Raw genomic sequence first — 14,502 nt, 5'->3', positions numbered from 1 at the left:
CCCTTCCCCGCCCCCTAGGCCCTCAGCCTTTTTTTTTTTTCCCCCCTCTCTCTCTCTCTCTCTCTCTTCTCTCTCCCGCCTCCCGTGGAAAAATGCAAGCCACGAGCACGCACGTCGGCGCCCCCGTCCGGTCCGCGCGGTGAGCCGAGATGCACAGCTCCAGCTCCTGGATGGGCCTCGGGTGCCGCCGCCGCCGCCCCGGGCTCCCGCCGCTCGCGCCGCCGCCGCTGCAACGGCCGCCGTCGCCTCCACCTCCTTCTTCTGCCCCAGAGGCCGCTTCGCAGGGAAAGTTACATAACGCGCGGGCAAAGCCTTCTGGGAAATGTAGTCCCGTCGGGGCTGCTTCTTAAAGGGGACTAGGCGGAAAGCAGTGGCGGGAAAGAGAGAAGGGTGCGTGCTGCTCTCTCCCTGTGTTTCGCCAGGAAGCCCGGGGTCGCACCCAGGGTTCAGGGAAATTGGATAATGGATCCATAAATGCTTGGAGCGGACAAGTTGCAGGGCATGCAAATTCCTTCCCACCCCCTTTTTATTTATTTATTTATTTATTTATTTATTTATTTTTCCCACCTCCTTTTTTGAGACTTGGATTCATTCTTTAGCTTAGGCTGCCCCTGTGTAGCCTAGGCTGGCCTCAGACTTGCTGCAATCTTCATGCTTCCGCCTCCTTAGTGCTGGGATTACAGGCCCGCGACTCCATACCCAGAACCCGGAATGCTGTTTCTGCTCTGATTTGCTGAGCAGTTTTAGAGAAGACGCTTGCCCTCTCTGAGAATCCCGCCCCTTCAGGAAGGGCCAATGACGGGTTAGGAAGGCAGCAGCTTTTTGAGATGGGGCGGAGAGGCTTTGATTGGACGGCTTCCAGGGGATGGTTTCAGGGGGATGGTTGTCTAATTAGCACCTTGTCCTCCCCAGGAGCATTAGCCTCAAGGGTGGCCCAAGGCCAGAGGGTGAGACTAGAGAGGACCGAAGGCTTCAGAGCCAGGCGCCTGCCTTAGGTTCCTCATCTGTTACAGGAAGTTCACTGAGCCTCTTCCAATTCTGCTCCTGCTGTGCACGCGCTCTGGTCTCCAAAGGGTTACACAGTGGGCTTTTCAGCGCTCCCCAATTTCACTACGATTCCCAAAATGCTCTGCGAGATGGACGTCCTGACGCACTTCCTCTGCCTGGAAGCTTTTGGGGGGGGGGAGGCCTTCCCGATCCTTGCTTCCCCCCCCCTTTTCCTTCTTCGCTAGCAAAGGCTTTTTATTTGTTTATTTATTTTCCTTTTTTGCGCTGGCGGGGGGGGGGGCTTTTACTGGGTTTGGAATGAGGGAGCCAAGAGGAGGTTGCTGGGGAGGGCAACGCCAGACCCTCAAGTGCATCAAGATCTGGTGGGCCCAGTGTGGCTCTGGGTACCCCATATTTTCTCTCGCAGGTTTTGCAGGGAGAAGCGAGCCTAGCTCTTACATCAGCCCTTTCCCCTCACTCGGCCTGGGTGCCCGCTGGTGCTTTAAAAGAAAGAAAGAAGAAAGGAAAAAAAAAATCTGAATGGCTCGACAGTTTGCATTCATCCGGGTTTGCACTCGGTGGAGGCTGCCTGCGTTCTCACCCCCACCCACCCCAGGGTTGTCGCAGCAGCCCTGGCTTTTTCTGCTACTTCAGCGTCACAATTTTTACCTACCACCTGCATTACTATTTTAACACTTTTCTCCCTTAAACAAATTGTCTATTTTTATCGCTTCCTGGGAAATACTATGTTCACAACCATTGGTTTCGTGTACTACTGTTTATTTACTTTTTCTTGCTTATTCGGAGTACTGGGATGGAATCCAGGGCCTTATGCTAAGTGCTCTACCGCGTAGCTGTACTGGCAGCCTGTATTTGGTTTGTTTGTCTGAGACCGGGTCTCACTACATGGCCCAGGCTGGCTGGTGTGAGGTTCTGAATCCTCCTGCCTCAACCTACTGAGGGGCTGAAATTTCAAAAATACATAACCATCTTTTTTTGTTTTTGTTTTTCGAGGCAAGAGTCTCTCTGTGTAGCCTTGGCTGTCCTGGACTCACTTTGTAGACCAGGCTGGCTTCGAACTCACAATGGATTCGCCTGCCTCTGCCTCCCGAATGCTGAGGTTAAAGGCCTGAGCCACCACCCTGGGCCTTTCTTGCCCCGCCCCCCAAGACAGGGTTTGTCTTGTAGTCCTGGCTGTCTTGGACTCGCTTTGTAGACCAGGCTGGTCTGGTCCTCACGGGGATCTGCCTGCCTCTGGCTCCCCAATGCTTTTTTTTTTTTTTTTTTTTTTTTTTCCCGTGACAAGGTTTCTCTGTGTAGCCTTGCCTGTCCTGGACTAACTTTGTAGACCAGGCTGGCCTGAACTCACAGCGATCCGCCTGCCTCTGCCTCCCGAGTGCTGGGATTAAAGGCATGTGCCACCACCGCCCGGCTCCCAGTGCTTTTTAAAAGCAAGTCTCACTCTGAAGCACAGGTTGGCCTTGAACTCACGGCAATCCTGTGTCAGCCTCCCTAGTGCTGGAATTGCAAGTGAGAGCCACGATCCCTTGCTAAAAGTTCTTTGAAGTGTTAAAGCCTATTTTCTTGTCAATTTCTTGGGAGTCTGGCCCCTCAGGCAGCTGTGTGAACCACCCAAGTTGCTTTAGCTAACTGCTCACTTAACACAGACCCACGTGAACTGGAGCTTGTAACATTCTTTGGAGATTTTCTTTCTTTCTTTCTTTCTTTTTTTTTAAATACAGGGTCTCGTTATGTTGTCAGGCCGCCCTCAGCTGCCTGAGTAGCTGAGATTACAACCTTCAGTCTGGGCTTCTATGCCAGTTAGTTAAGGCTTTTAGAGGAATTATATATATATATTTTTTTTTAAAAATAAGGAAACCTCAAATTCAGGAGGCGTGTCCTCTGGGAGGGTGTGGCCAGGAGAGGGTGGAGCACTCCAGAATGCTGGATTCCCAAGGCCTGTCTCAGAGCCTCAAGTTAATTGTATGAAAATAAGTTTATTGACATCTTGTCAGCACTGAGGAGAAAAAAAGAGGGGGGGGGTGTGTTTCCTGAGCTCCAGAGGTCAGACACACCACGCAGCAACTGGAGGCAGAAGACCCAACTATACCACCCCAGTCAGAATTCTGCCTCCCTCTCCCACAGTCTGATTTGTCCAGCAACTCCAACCCTTCCGAAGGGACCCACACGTTGCTATCAGGCAAAGGGGGGCGTGTCGCAGAGCCAGGAGGTCCCCCTCCCACCCCACAAAGGGCAAATATAGTAACGTAAAATTGATGGCTTAACAGGAGGCGGTCAGGCAGACACCACTGTACCAGAGTTAAGGGGCTGAGGGAGTCCGCCCGGGGACTCACCCCGAGAATCAGGCACTAACTAGCACAGGAAGTGGGGGTGCTCACTCCCCTAGAGCAGGAAGCCAGGGTGCAGCGGGGGATGAGCAAATAGCATCCTTCCTCCTCGACTGCGCCAAGCAGGGGAAGAGAGGGGTTTGCAGGCAGAAGCATGGACGTACGGAGCAGGTTTCACGGAGACTTCCAGCGGCCCCGCCTCTTCCGTGTAGGGAAACCTTTCCTCCTTTTGTGTGGGGGTGAGTCCTGGAGGGGAAGTGGTGGGGCTGGAGGCGGTTTGGGGACCCTTTCCTCATTCCTAGGGGCCACGATCACTCCTCTAGCTGCCACTACGGCCCCATCCACGACAGCAGCTACCACGGATACAGGCTCCGGGGTGATCTCCACCTTGGGGGCAGGTGGTGGCAGGACCGGCTTGGGAGGCGGGGGCGGAGGTGGCGGTGGGGGCGGAGGCAGCGGGTCGGCTGGCGTTCCCGGCAGGAGGGGTAACAGGGCACTGAGGGCCTCGCTCAGTTTGGCCAGTCCCTGCCGGAGGGTGCCAGCCAGCTCCCTGATGGCATCGGCAGTCTCCTGCTGAGCCCGCAGGAAGTCCAGGGACTGTTCTGGGGCTGAGGTGGGCCGAGGAGGAGGCGGGCTAGGGGATGAAGGTGCCACTTGGGTCACCGGCGGCGTGGGGGCCGGTGGAGGAGCAGGGAGCGGTGGAGACAGGGCCAGGCGGGGCAGCTGGACGGGCTGCATGGCTGCAGGGGACGGGGACTCACGCTCCTTGGCTTCCTGGGGATTGCTAGAGGGCCGAGCCCAGGACTCTGGGCTGCTGGAGCCCCCCTTGCTCTGGGCTGGAGTATCTGGAAAAAGAGAGACCTTGGGTAAGTTATACTGAGCTTGCAAGGTTTCATTTCAGCTTCCTGGTCCCAGAGCAATTTCTTGGTTCCTTCCTTCTCCGATGAAACAGCTTAGTTAGCCTGCAACTCCTAAGTGCCAAGTATTACAGGTGGACAGTACCACGCCTGGCTTGATTTGGGTTTTCCAAGGATCATACCCGCCAGGCACGCTGGCACACGTTTGTTAACCCCAGTACTCCACCCCACCCCCCCACCCCCCGCCTTCCACCCCATTCCCCACCCCCAGACAGAGTTTCTCTGTGTAGCCCTGGCTATCCTGGACTCACTTTGTACACCAGGCTGGCCTCGAACTCACATCAATCCGTCTGCCTCTGCCTCCCGAGTGCTGGGATTAAAGGGGTGCTCCACCGCGCCTGGCTTGCCCCAGTACTTAGGAAGCCAAGGCAGGAGATTGAGAAATTCAAAGCCTGCATCCACTACATGTCCAGTTAAAGGCCAGCTTGGACTACATTAGACTTTATCAAAAAAAAGGGGAGGGAACCCTGAACCCTGTAAGACTTCTCCCACATCAGAACACACACATGTATGCACTTGCACACACACACACACACCTCTCCAAAGCTGGGCAGCTATAGCGGCTGCCAGGGACCACCCATGATGCAAACGAGTTAACACATTAAACCTGGTGGCCAAAAGGTTTTAGTGGACAAAAGCCCTGAAGGTCTTCCTGAGCCCTAGGTAGCAGGAGGCTCACATCTGGACACTCAGCCCCCACCCCCAACCCCCCACCTCTCCAGCTGGGGTCCCTGGAGAGAGGCGGTGTGTAGGGAGTGGCCTTGACACTCCCGCCTAACTTCTGGAAGCTCTCTCCAGCCAGGACTTCCTAGTCCTGTCCCCGGCTGCTGGGGCTTCGGGGACCGCCACTCACCTGACATTCCATGCACACACCCTCTTGGACTTGAGAGGACCACGTCCTGGGTCATTTGTGGTCATTTGAACCTCTTCCCTGAGTTCGAGGGGCTCTCAAGTGTCCGGTGTGTGTGTGTGGGGGGGGGGGATGGTGTTTTAAAGGCACCTCAAACTCAACTTCTGAACTGAGCTCCTGATCCCCACTGCCCATGCTTTCTCATCCCGCATCACCCCCCTCCCCCCCCCAGATGACAGCAGCTCCATCCTTTCACAGTTGCTGGAGCTGGACCATGGTTTCACTGAGATGGTGCATGTGCTCTACTGTTAAGTCATATTCATATATTCTTCATTCCCCCCCCATCTCCCCCCCATCTCCTCCCCCTCCCATCTCCCCCCATCTCCTCCCCCTCCCATCTCCCCCCATCTCCTCCCCCTCCCATCTCCCCCTCCCATCTCCCCCCCATCTCCTCCCCCTCCCATCTCCCCCCATCTCCTCCCCCTCCCATCTCCCCCTCCCATCTCCCCCCCATCTCCTCCCCCTCCCATCTCCCCCTCCCATCTCCCCCCCCACCCCCTCCCCCTCCCATCTCCCCCTCCCATCTCCCCCCCATCTCCTCCCCCTCCCATCTCCCCCTCCCATCTCCCCCCCCACCCCCTCCCCCTCCCATCTCCCCCTCCCATCTCCCCCCCATCTCCTCCCCCTCCCATCTCCCCCCCATCTCCTCCCCCTCCCATCTCCCCCCCCATCTCCTCCCCCTCCCATCTCCCCCTCCCATCTCCCCCCCATCTCCTCCCCCTCCCATCTCCCCCCCATCTCCTCCCCCTCCCATCTCCCCCCCATCTCCTCCCCCTCCCATCTCCCCCCCATCTCCTCCCCCTCCCATCTCCGCTTCCCCAGTGCTGGGATTAAAGCCATGTTGTTCCCTCCACGTCTGGCTCAGTACTTGCTCTTTTTTTTTTTTTTTTTTTTTTTTGAGACAGGGTTTCTCTGCATAATCAGCCCCTGGCTGTCCTGGAACTCTCTTTGTAGACCAGGCTGGCCTCGAACTCACAGCGATCCTCCTGCCACTTCCTCCGGAGTGCTGGGATGATTAAAGGCTTGCGGCGCCACGCCCCGCCCCGCTTCAGCACTTGCTCTTAACGGCTGAGCCATCTCTCTGGCTTCCCCTGCTTTTGAGGCAGGGTTTTGCTAAAACTGTCCAGGCTGTCCTTGAACTTAAAACCCTGCTACTTCAAGCCAGGTATGGTGGCCCACGCCTGCAATGCCAGCACTTGGGAGGCAGAGGCAGGAGGATCGCTGTGAGTTCGAGGCCAGCCTGGTCTACAAATCGGGTCCGGGACAGCCAAGGCTACACAGAGAGACCCTATGTCGTGTGTGTGGGGGGGGGGGCAAAAACAAACAAAACAAAACAAACCACAAAACCCTGCTACTTCAGCCCCCTTAGTAGCTGAGATCACAGGCCGGCACTGCCGCGCCCGCCTCTTTTTTCTTATGTGCAGATGCTGTTCCACGTAAACCCGATTCAATCCAACACCCACAGCCCTGGCCTTCTCCAACCTCCTGTGCTCACCTAGAACACACTCAATTCCCCTCTCCACTCAGCAGCCTTGGGGGAGAGGCGGCACTAGAACAGCCAGACTCCAGGAAGTCCCCAAGGCACAGATGACTGCCTGCTGCCTGCTTCCACTAACACTGGATGCAGACAGTAATCAGTGGCGGCCTAGGGTTGTAGGACAACCGGTGTGGTGGCCTCGAGGCCTGTAGATTCTGGAGTGCTTCCTCCTCAAGGAGACATTTCACGGCTGTTATCTAAAGTGGCTGCCAGTCCTTCACTTAGCTCTGCCTTCGCCCTAGGTGATTTCTCTGATCACTCATTTCCTCTGGGCAGGCAATTCATGTTTCGTGTCTGTCTAATCTTTCTAGGTAAATTCTACCAGCTGAAGCTTCCTGGTGCGCACTGCTGTTTTCCCAGCCCAGGGACAGGGATTCCAGGCATCAGACCACAGTGCTCACCCACTGAGCCACGCCCCCAGCCCCTCACTGGGGGATTCTAGGCAGGGGCTCTACCACTGAGCCACGCCCCCAGCCCCTCACTGGGGGATTCTAGGCAGGGGCTCTACCACTGAGCCACGCCCCCGGCCCCTCACTGGGGGATTCTAGGCAGGGGCTCTACCACTGAGCCACACCCCTCAGCCCCTCACTGGGGGATTCTAGGCAGGGGCTCTACCACTGAGCCACGCCCCCAGCCCCTCACTGGGGCATTCTAGGCAGGGGCTCTACCACTGAGCCACGCCCCCAGCCCCTCACTGGGGGATTCTAGGCAGGGGCTCTACCACTGAGCCACGCCCCCAGCCCCTCACTGGGGGATTCTAGGCAGGGGCTCTACCACTGAGCCACATCCCCAGCCCCTCACTGGGGGATTCTAGGCAGGGGCTCTACCACTGAGCCACACCCCCAGCCCCTCACTGGGGGATTCTAGGCAGGGGCTCTACCACTGAGCCACATCCCCAGCCCCTCACTGGGGGATTCTAGGCAGGGGCTCTACCACTGAGCCACACCCCAGCCCCTCACTGAGGGATTCTAGGCAGGGGCTCTACCACTGAGCCACACCCCAGCCCCTCACTGAGGGATTCTAGGCAGGGGCTCTACCACTGAGCCACGCCCCCAGCCCCTCAATGGAAGATTGTAGGCAGGGGCTCTACCACTGAGTCACACCCCCAGCCCCTCAATGGGAGATTGTAGGCAGGGGCTCTACCATTGAGCCACGCCCCCAGCCCCTCACTGGGGGATTCTAGGCAGGGGCTCTACCACTGAGCCACGCCTCCAGCCCCTCACTGGGGGATTCTAGGTAGGGGCTCTACCACTGAGTCACACCCCCAGCCCCTCAATGGGAGATTGTAGGCAGAGGCTCTACTGTTGAGCTATTGGCCCAGCCTTTTTATCCATTTGTTGTTTCCGTGTTCATAATGTGTTTATCATTATTATAATTTAGGTGTGCTTATGGAGGTACAGGCACACGTGCCATGTTGTTGCATGTAGAGGTCATAAGACAACTTGTCTCTGTCCAAGTCAGTCCCAAGGACTGAACTCAGGTTGACAGGCTTGGTAGCAAGCACCTTTACCCACTAAGCCACTAAAAGCCGCCTCACAGGCCTTCCTTTAATTTTTAGGGGTTTTATGTTGTTATTTTTCTTTCCTTTTTTTTTTTTTTTTTGTTTTTTGTTTTTTGAGACAGGGTTTCTCTGTGTAGCCCTGGCTGTCCTGGAACTCACTCTGTTGACCAGACTGGCCTCAAACTCAAGAGATCCTCCTGCCTCTGCCTCCTGAGCTCAAGATTAAAAGTGTCCCATCACCATGCTTACCTTTTTTGTGGGGGAAGTGTGGCTTCTCTGTGTTGTGGGGACAGGGTCTTGCTCTGTAGCCCTAGCTGGCCTGGAACTTCCTATGCAGAACAGCCAGCCTCAGACTTGAGGCTGATTCTCCTGTCTGTCTCCCAAGTGCTGGAACTGTGGGTATGTGCCACCATGCCTGGCTGTCCTAGCCTTCAAATACTATAGCAGAGACAACCGATCCGCAGAGCTGAGCATGGTGGCCCACGCCTGTAATCCCAGCACTCTGAGAGGCAGAGGCAGGTGGATCTCTTTGAGTTCAAGGCCAGCCTGATCTACAAAGAGAGTCCAGGATAGCCACTCTCCTGGACTCGAGAGTGTTGGGATTAAAGGCGTGTGCCACCTATGTGGCCCAGGCTAGCCTCAAATTTGAGAACTTCTCTCCTCAATCCCAAGTGCTGAGATTTTAGCATGAGGCGCCATTGCCTGGCTTGGTAACCCTCTCCACAGACACCATTTCTTTTCTTTTTTGGTTTTTCGAGACAGGGTTTTTCTGTGTAGCCTTGGCTGTCCTGGACTCACTTTGTAGACCAGGCTGGCCTCGAACTCACAGCGATCTGCCTGCCTCTGCATCCCGAGTGCTGGGATTAAAGGCGTGCGCCACCACGCCCGGCTCAGACACCATTTCTTTCGCTAATAGCTATCCACTTGCATTGCATACAGTGTGTTGACTATTAGTGCAATATATGCCCAACTACGTCCCCTCCCTACTCTTCTCCTCCACTGTGTCTCAGTAGCAAACAGTTACGGAGTGTTTACGATGGGCAAGCTGGCTACTGGGTCTAGCCTGATCAGTGAGCTCTGGGTTTGACTGCGTGAGCCTGCCTCAAAGACTTAACGTGAGGGGGGCAGCTCACAGCCATTCCAGACATCGATTTTGGGCTGCCACCTGCGTAACCGTACACACCCATGCATGCAACCGTGCATACTTCCGCACATGCGCACAACATAGGAACATAGAGCAAACTTGTTATCATGGAGATTTGTTGTTATCGTTGTTGTTCCCCCCCCACACAGAGGTTCTCTATATAATAGCTCTGGCTGTCCTGGACTCATTTTGTAAACCCACGGAGATCCCACCTGCCTCTGCCTCCCGAGGGCTGGGATTACAGGCGTGTGACAACCGTGTCGCGTTTATCGTGGAGATTTGATTCAAACCGAGGTTGGAGTGCTGCAGTTTTCTGGCTCCCACATTGCCCTCTCTGTGTGAGGTCCAAGCCTTGACTCACAAGCCCCTCGTGCATTCTTTCATTTCGTCACGCCCATCGACTTCCCGGGTGTCACGAAGACTAGAAGGGTGGGCATAAGATGCTGTCCCAACATCTCGCTGGTTTTCAAGATAAGATTTCCCCTGTGTAGGGGCTGGAGAGTTGGCTCAGAGGTTAAGGGCACCATCAGCTCTTCCAAAGGTCCAGAGTTCAATTCCCAGCAACCACATGGTGGCTCACAACCATCTGTAATGAGATCCAGTGCCTCCTTGTGGCAGGAAGGTGCACATGTGGGCAGAACACTGTATAAATAATAAATAAATCTTTTTTTTTTCTTTTGAGACAGGGTTTCTCTGTGTAGCCCTTGGCTGTCCTGGACTCGCTTTGTAGACCAGGCTGGCCTGGAACTCACAGCGATCCACCTGCCTCTGCCTCCTGAGTGCTGGGATTAAAGGCGTGCGCCACCACGCCCGGCCTGATAAATAAATCTTAAAAAAAAAAAAAGATTTCCCTATGTAGCCTCGGATTCCTTGGTCTAGCTTTGCAGACTAGGATGGCTTCGAACTCACAGATCTGCCTGCCTCTGCCTCTAGAGGGCTGGGATTAAAGGCGCGCGCCACCACTGCCCCAGCACATCTCACTGTTTACTTGCTATGTGACCTCACGTAATCCCACGCCTGTAATCCCAGCACTCGGGAGGCAGAGGCAAGTGGATCCCTGTGAGTTCTGAGGCCAGCCTGGTCTACAAAGGGAGTCCGGGACAGCCAAGGCTACACAGAGAGAGGCCAGTCTCGGAAAAACAAAAACCAAAACCAAACAAACAAACAAAAAAATCAAGTCGGGAGGTGGGGAGGAGGGAGGAAGGAGGAGGAGGGAGGGGAGGGAGGGAGAGCGAGCACACACTACCCTAATGTGATTGTGCCCGTGTCCCTCCCATTCTCCCTGGCTCCCCACAGCACATCTCTTTCTCCCCCCCAAACCACCTGCCCCTTTGCACCCAGTTTTTTGAGACTGGCTCTCACACAGCCCAGGCTAGCCCAGGTTAGCCCAGGCTAGCCCAGGTACACCCTGAACTCCTGATCCTCTTTACCTACCACACAAGGCTCAGACACTCCAAGCACCTTACCTTAACCAAGACCCACCACAGTCTATAGTTTCTCATCCAGAAGATAACAATATGTTTCAAAATGTCTTTTCCGTCATCTTTCTGTTCCGATCCACCTACCCTCAGCTTCTCAGCCTGGCCAGGCTAGCCTGTCCTCATGTAACTACACGTGCCTTTTCTCCTATGAGGATGACTCTCCAAGCTCCTCTTCCTCCATGCTCTCTGTGTCAGCTCTGACCCCATCACCTTCCAGAAGCCCTCCGAAGGCTGGGTGAGACACATCCTTCCGGCTCCACCCCCCCCCCCCCCGGGCCCTGGGTCGTCCCCCCCCACCTACCCACCCACCCACCGTAGGCCTGTCACCTTGAGTCACTCTTCTCCTCCACCAGGGAACTCTGCCCATCATTTATTTGTGTCAGCATAGAGCAGGCACGCGAGGGAGGAGCTATGGAGAAATTACCCTAGGGACCATTAACGCTTAACTAGCGTGCACAAAGCTTTCTCTGGGTCTCGGCCCCAGCGCCATGTAAGACAGGCATGGGGGCACATTCTTATAATCCCAGCACTAGGGAAGTGGAGGCAGGAGGATCACAAGTTCAAGGTCAGCCTAGGGTACACGAGACTCTGTCTCAAAGCGGGTTGGGGCGGGGGTGGGGGGGTGGGGGGTGGAATCCAGAGTGAAGGCTGAGCAGGAGAGACATCTCTCCACAGGAGCTTTTCAGGCATGACCTTGAGGAAGTCATCAGACTTCTCCCAAATATGGGGTGCGCACTGTTGACCCTTACCCTCACAGGCTGGCCACGCACTCAAGAGATGCCACAGCAAGCAATTCGCCTGTAGCACCTCACTTAGTTTTCACAGAAAACCTTGGGTGGGGGTGGGGGTGGGGTGGGGGTAGGGGAGGAACCCAAGTGAGTGGACGCTGATTTACTGAGATGGCACTGTCCAGCGACAATAATGTGACTAACACTCTCAGACTGGACTTTTCCTCTAGGCACTACCTTGTGCAGAATCTTCCCTACACCCCACCTCTCTTCTTTTTTTAATTTTAATTTTAATTTATTTATCTTTATTTTACATGCATTGGTCAGATCTTGGGAGTTACAGACAGTTGTGAGCTGCCATGTGAGTGCTGGGATTTGAACCAGGGTCCTCTGGAAGAGCAGTCAGTGCCCTTAACTGCGGAGCCATCTCTCCAGGACCCCTCTCATACCTCTTTTTTTTTCTTTTATCTTTTTTCTTTTTTTGGTTTTTCGAGCCAGGGTTTCAGCCGGGTGTGGTGGCGCACACCTATAATCCTAGCACTCGGGAGGCAGAGGCAGGTGGCTTGCTGTGAGTTCGAGGCCAGCCTGGTCTACAAAGTGAGTCCAGGACAGCCAAGGCTACACAGAGAAACCCTGTCCCGAAAAACAAAACAGAGAGAGAGAGAGAGAGAGAGAGAGAGAGAGACAGACAGACAGACAGACAGACAGACAGACACAGGGTTTCTCTGTGCCGTCTTGGCTGTCCTAGACTCACTTTGTAGACCAGGCTGGCCTCGAACTCACAGCGATCCACCTGCCTCTGCCTCCCGAGTGCTGGGATCAAAGGCGTGCGCCACCACGCCCAGCTCATCTCTCTTATTTCAGGGCTAGGAATGAACTCTCAGGGCGCCGTGCATACTGACCAAGTCCTTTTGTTTCCCTGGTCCTGAACTCACATTGTAGCCCAAGCCACACACTGACAGGTTTCTTGATCCTCCTGCCTCAGCGCTCCCCAACAGCTGGGAGGAAAGGCAAGCCCCACCCTGAGAAACCCTACCTGGCTAATATTTCAGCTATGGACCCTGAGCCTGGATCTGGTTCCATGCCTAACGCTAACAGTTACCCAGGAACAGTGGAACCACTCACTAGAGACAATCCGTTTTCTTTTCTCTGTCTTTTAAATTACACTTTTGGGAGGCAGGGTCTCACTGCGCTCAGATTTGCCTTTAACTAACTACGCGTCTGAGGCGGATAACCTTGAACTTTCAAGTGTTGGGATTACAGTCAGATCTCTGCAGCTTTGGCGATCTGACTGACTCAGGAGCTTGTGAAAGTACCAGAGACAGCTCCTCCTCACCGTTCTTTTGAGCCAGGTCTCCTGTAGCACAGGCTAGCCTTCAACTCCTCTGTCTTCTGCCTTCAACTCGCTAGTGGTACCTGTAATTCTAAATCGTTTCCTTTCTCTGACCTTAAAGCCCCCCCGCCCCCCCCCCCCGTTCTAAAACGAGAGCGACAGTAGCCACCTCCTAACGGTTTTAGGGAGAATGTGATGAACACCCCGGAAGGATCTGGGCGTGAACTGCTCACTGGAAGCTTCAGGAGAGTTTGCAGTTGTTAAAGGCGCTACTTTGTGACTCACCCGCCCGTCGATCCTGCCTGCGGTCTTCAGACAGCACATACCGTTGCGAACCAGCCGTCGTCGGAACCTGAGCCTGTGCAGAGGCGGCTGCCGGGGACTCCTCAGCCCCAGCTCCAGCCCCGAGCCCCGCCACACCCGGCCCCAGGATGGCAAAAATAGTCTCCTCCTCCGCGGAGAAGGCGTCCTCGGCGGCGGGCCCCGCGCCCTGCGTGGAGTGCGGCACGCGGGCCAGCTTCTCCTTGGTGCGGCGCTTGAAGTCATTCCAGCGTTTCTGAACCTCCTGGCCGGTGCGCTTCCAGCTGGTGATGCCGTTGATCTTGGTGGCGATGCTGTCCCAAACTCGCCGCCGCTCGGCCACGCTCACCCGACGGCTCTGCGCGCCGTAGAGCTGAGGGTAGTGGGCGCGCACCTCCCGGATCAGGATCTGGTTCTCCTCGAAGGAGAAGCGAGGCTTGCGGAGCCGGGTGGTCTCCTCCGCTTCGCCCGGCGCCGCCGCCGCCGCCGCCGCCGCGGCGGTCTCCGAGGCCATGGCGCCCCCAGACGCCACCGATCGGCTGCCTGGCGCATGGGGGGCGCCGGCTCTGCGGGCAAAGGGCGAACAGCGCTGGCGGGGGCTCGGTGTCCCCGTGTCGCCCCGACACGGGCTCCTCCGGTCCCCTTGGGAGCAGCGAAGTGCTGAGTGCAATCAGAGGTGCTTCCTAGTAGGTGACACCCGCCCGGTGCCCATCTTCTGCTTCACGCGGCCGCCGAGTGCCTCGCGGAGGAGTTGATGGGTATTCCGGCGGGGTGGGTGGGTGGGGGGATCGGTCTGGAAGGATGGAGAGAAATGAGTAAAAGTGGAAGGGAAAAGGGTGTCACTGCAGGAGTTAGAGGAGAACGGGGGCGCAGAGGATCAGGACAGGGAAAGAGCATCGGGGATGCCCCCAGGGTCGAACATGCATGAGGTTGGAAAGTGATGGCAACCGGGCAATGCAGCAGATAGGGGGCATTAAGATCAGAGGGGAGCGCTGGGGGGGGGGGAGCTCCCTAGGCTTCTGTTCTAGGCTCCCTGAGAGAGGATGTCCAGGAATAAAGGTGAAACGAGAGCCTCTGGGTAAGACGGCAAAATATTAAAACTGAGGGTCTGCAGGGATTGAGGGGGTGCTGGGATTGCCGGGAATGAAGGGGAGCGCTGGAGATAACGGGGTTCCGAGATAAGAGGGGGACCCCCAGAGGCTTTTTGGGACTCCGGGAAGAGTGATGGAGCGCAGAGGATAGGGACCCCAGTTGGGCCGCGGGGTCACTCACCAGCGCCGCCGCAGCCCCTGCCTCCCGGTGGGTCAGGGCTTCGG

At 56.0% G+C, this 14,502-nt stretch overlaps 1 protein-coding gene across 1 annotated transcript; it reads right to left on the bottom strand.

Moving 5' to 3' along the window:
* Positions 1–50: 50 nt before the first annotated feature.
* Positions 51–14,502, bottom strand: MYPOP (Myb related transcription factor, partner of profilin). The gene is made up of 2 exons (XM_084771046.1): positions 13,172–14,502; positions 51–4,180 (listed from the first exon to the last, which is right to left on the bottom strand). The coding sequence occupies exons 1-2, from the start codon at positions 13,698–13,700 to the stop codon at positions 3,510–3,512; spliced, it is 1,200 nt and encodes a 399-aa protein (XP_084627172.1). The 5' UTR covers positions 13,701–14,502; the 3' UTR covers positions 51–3,509.

Source organism: Acomys minous (genome assembly GCF_964271855.1).
Source record: "Acomys minous genome assembly, chromosome: 20".
In the NCBI taxonomy this organism is placed as follows: Eukaryota; Metazoa; Chordata; class Mammalia; order Rodentia; family Muridae; genus Acomys; species Acomys minous.
This window is presented reverse-complemented; position numbering and strand designations above follow the sequence as displayed.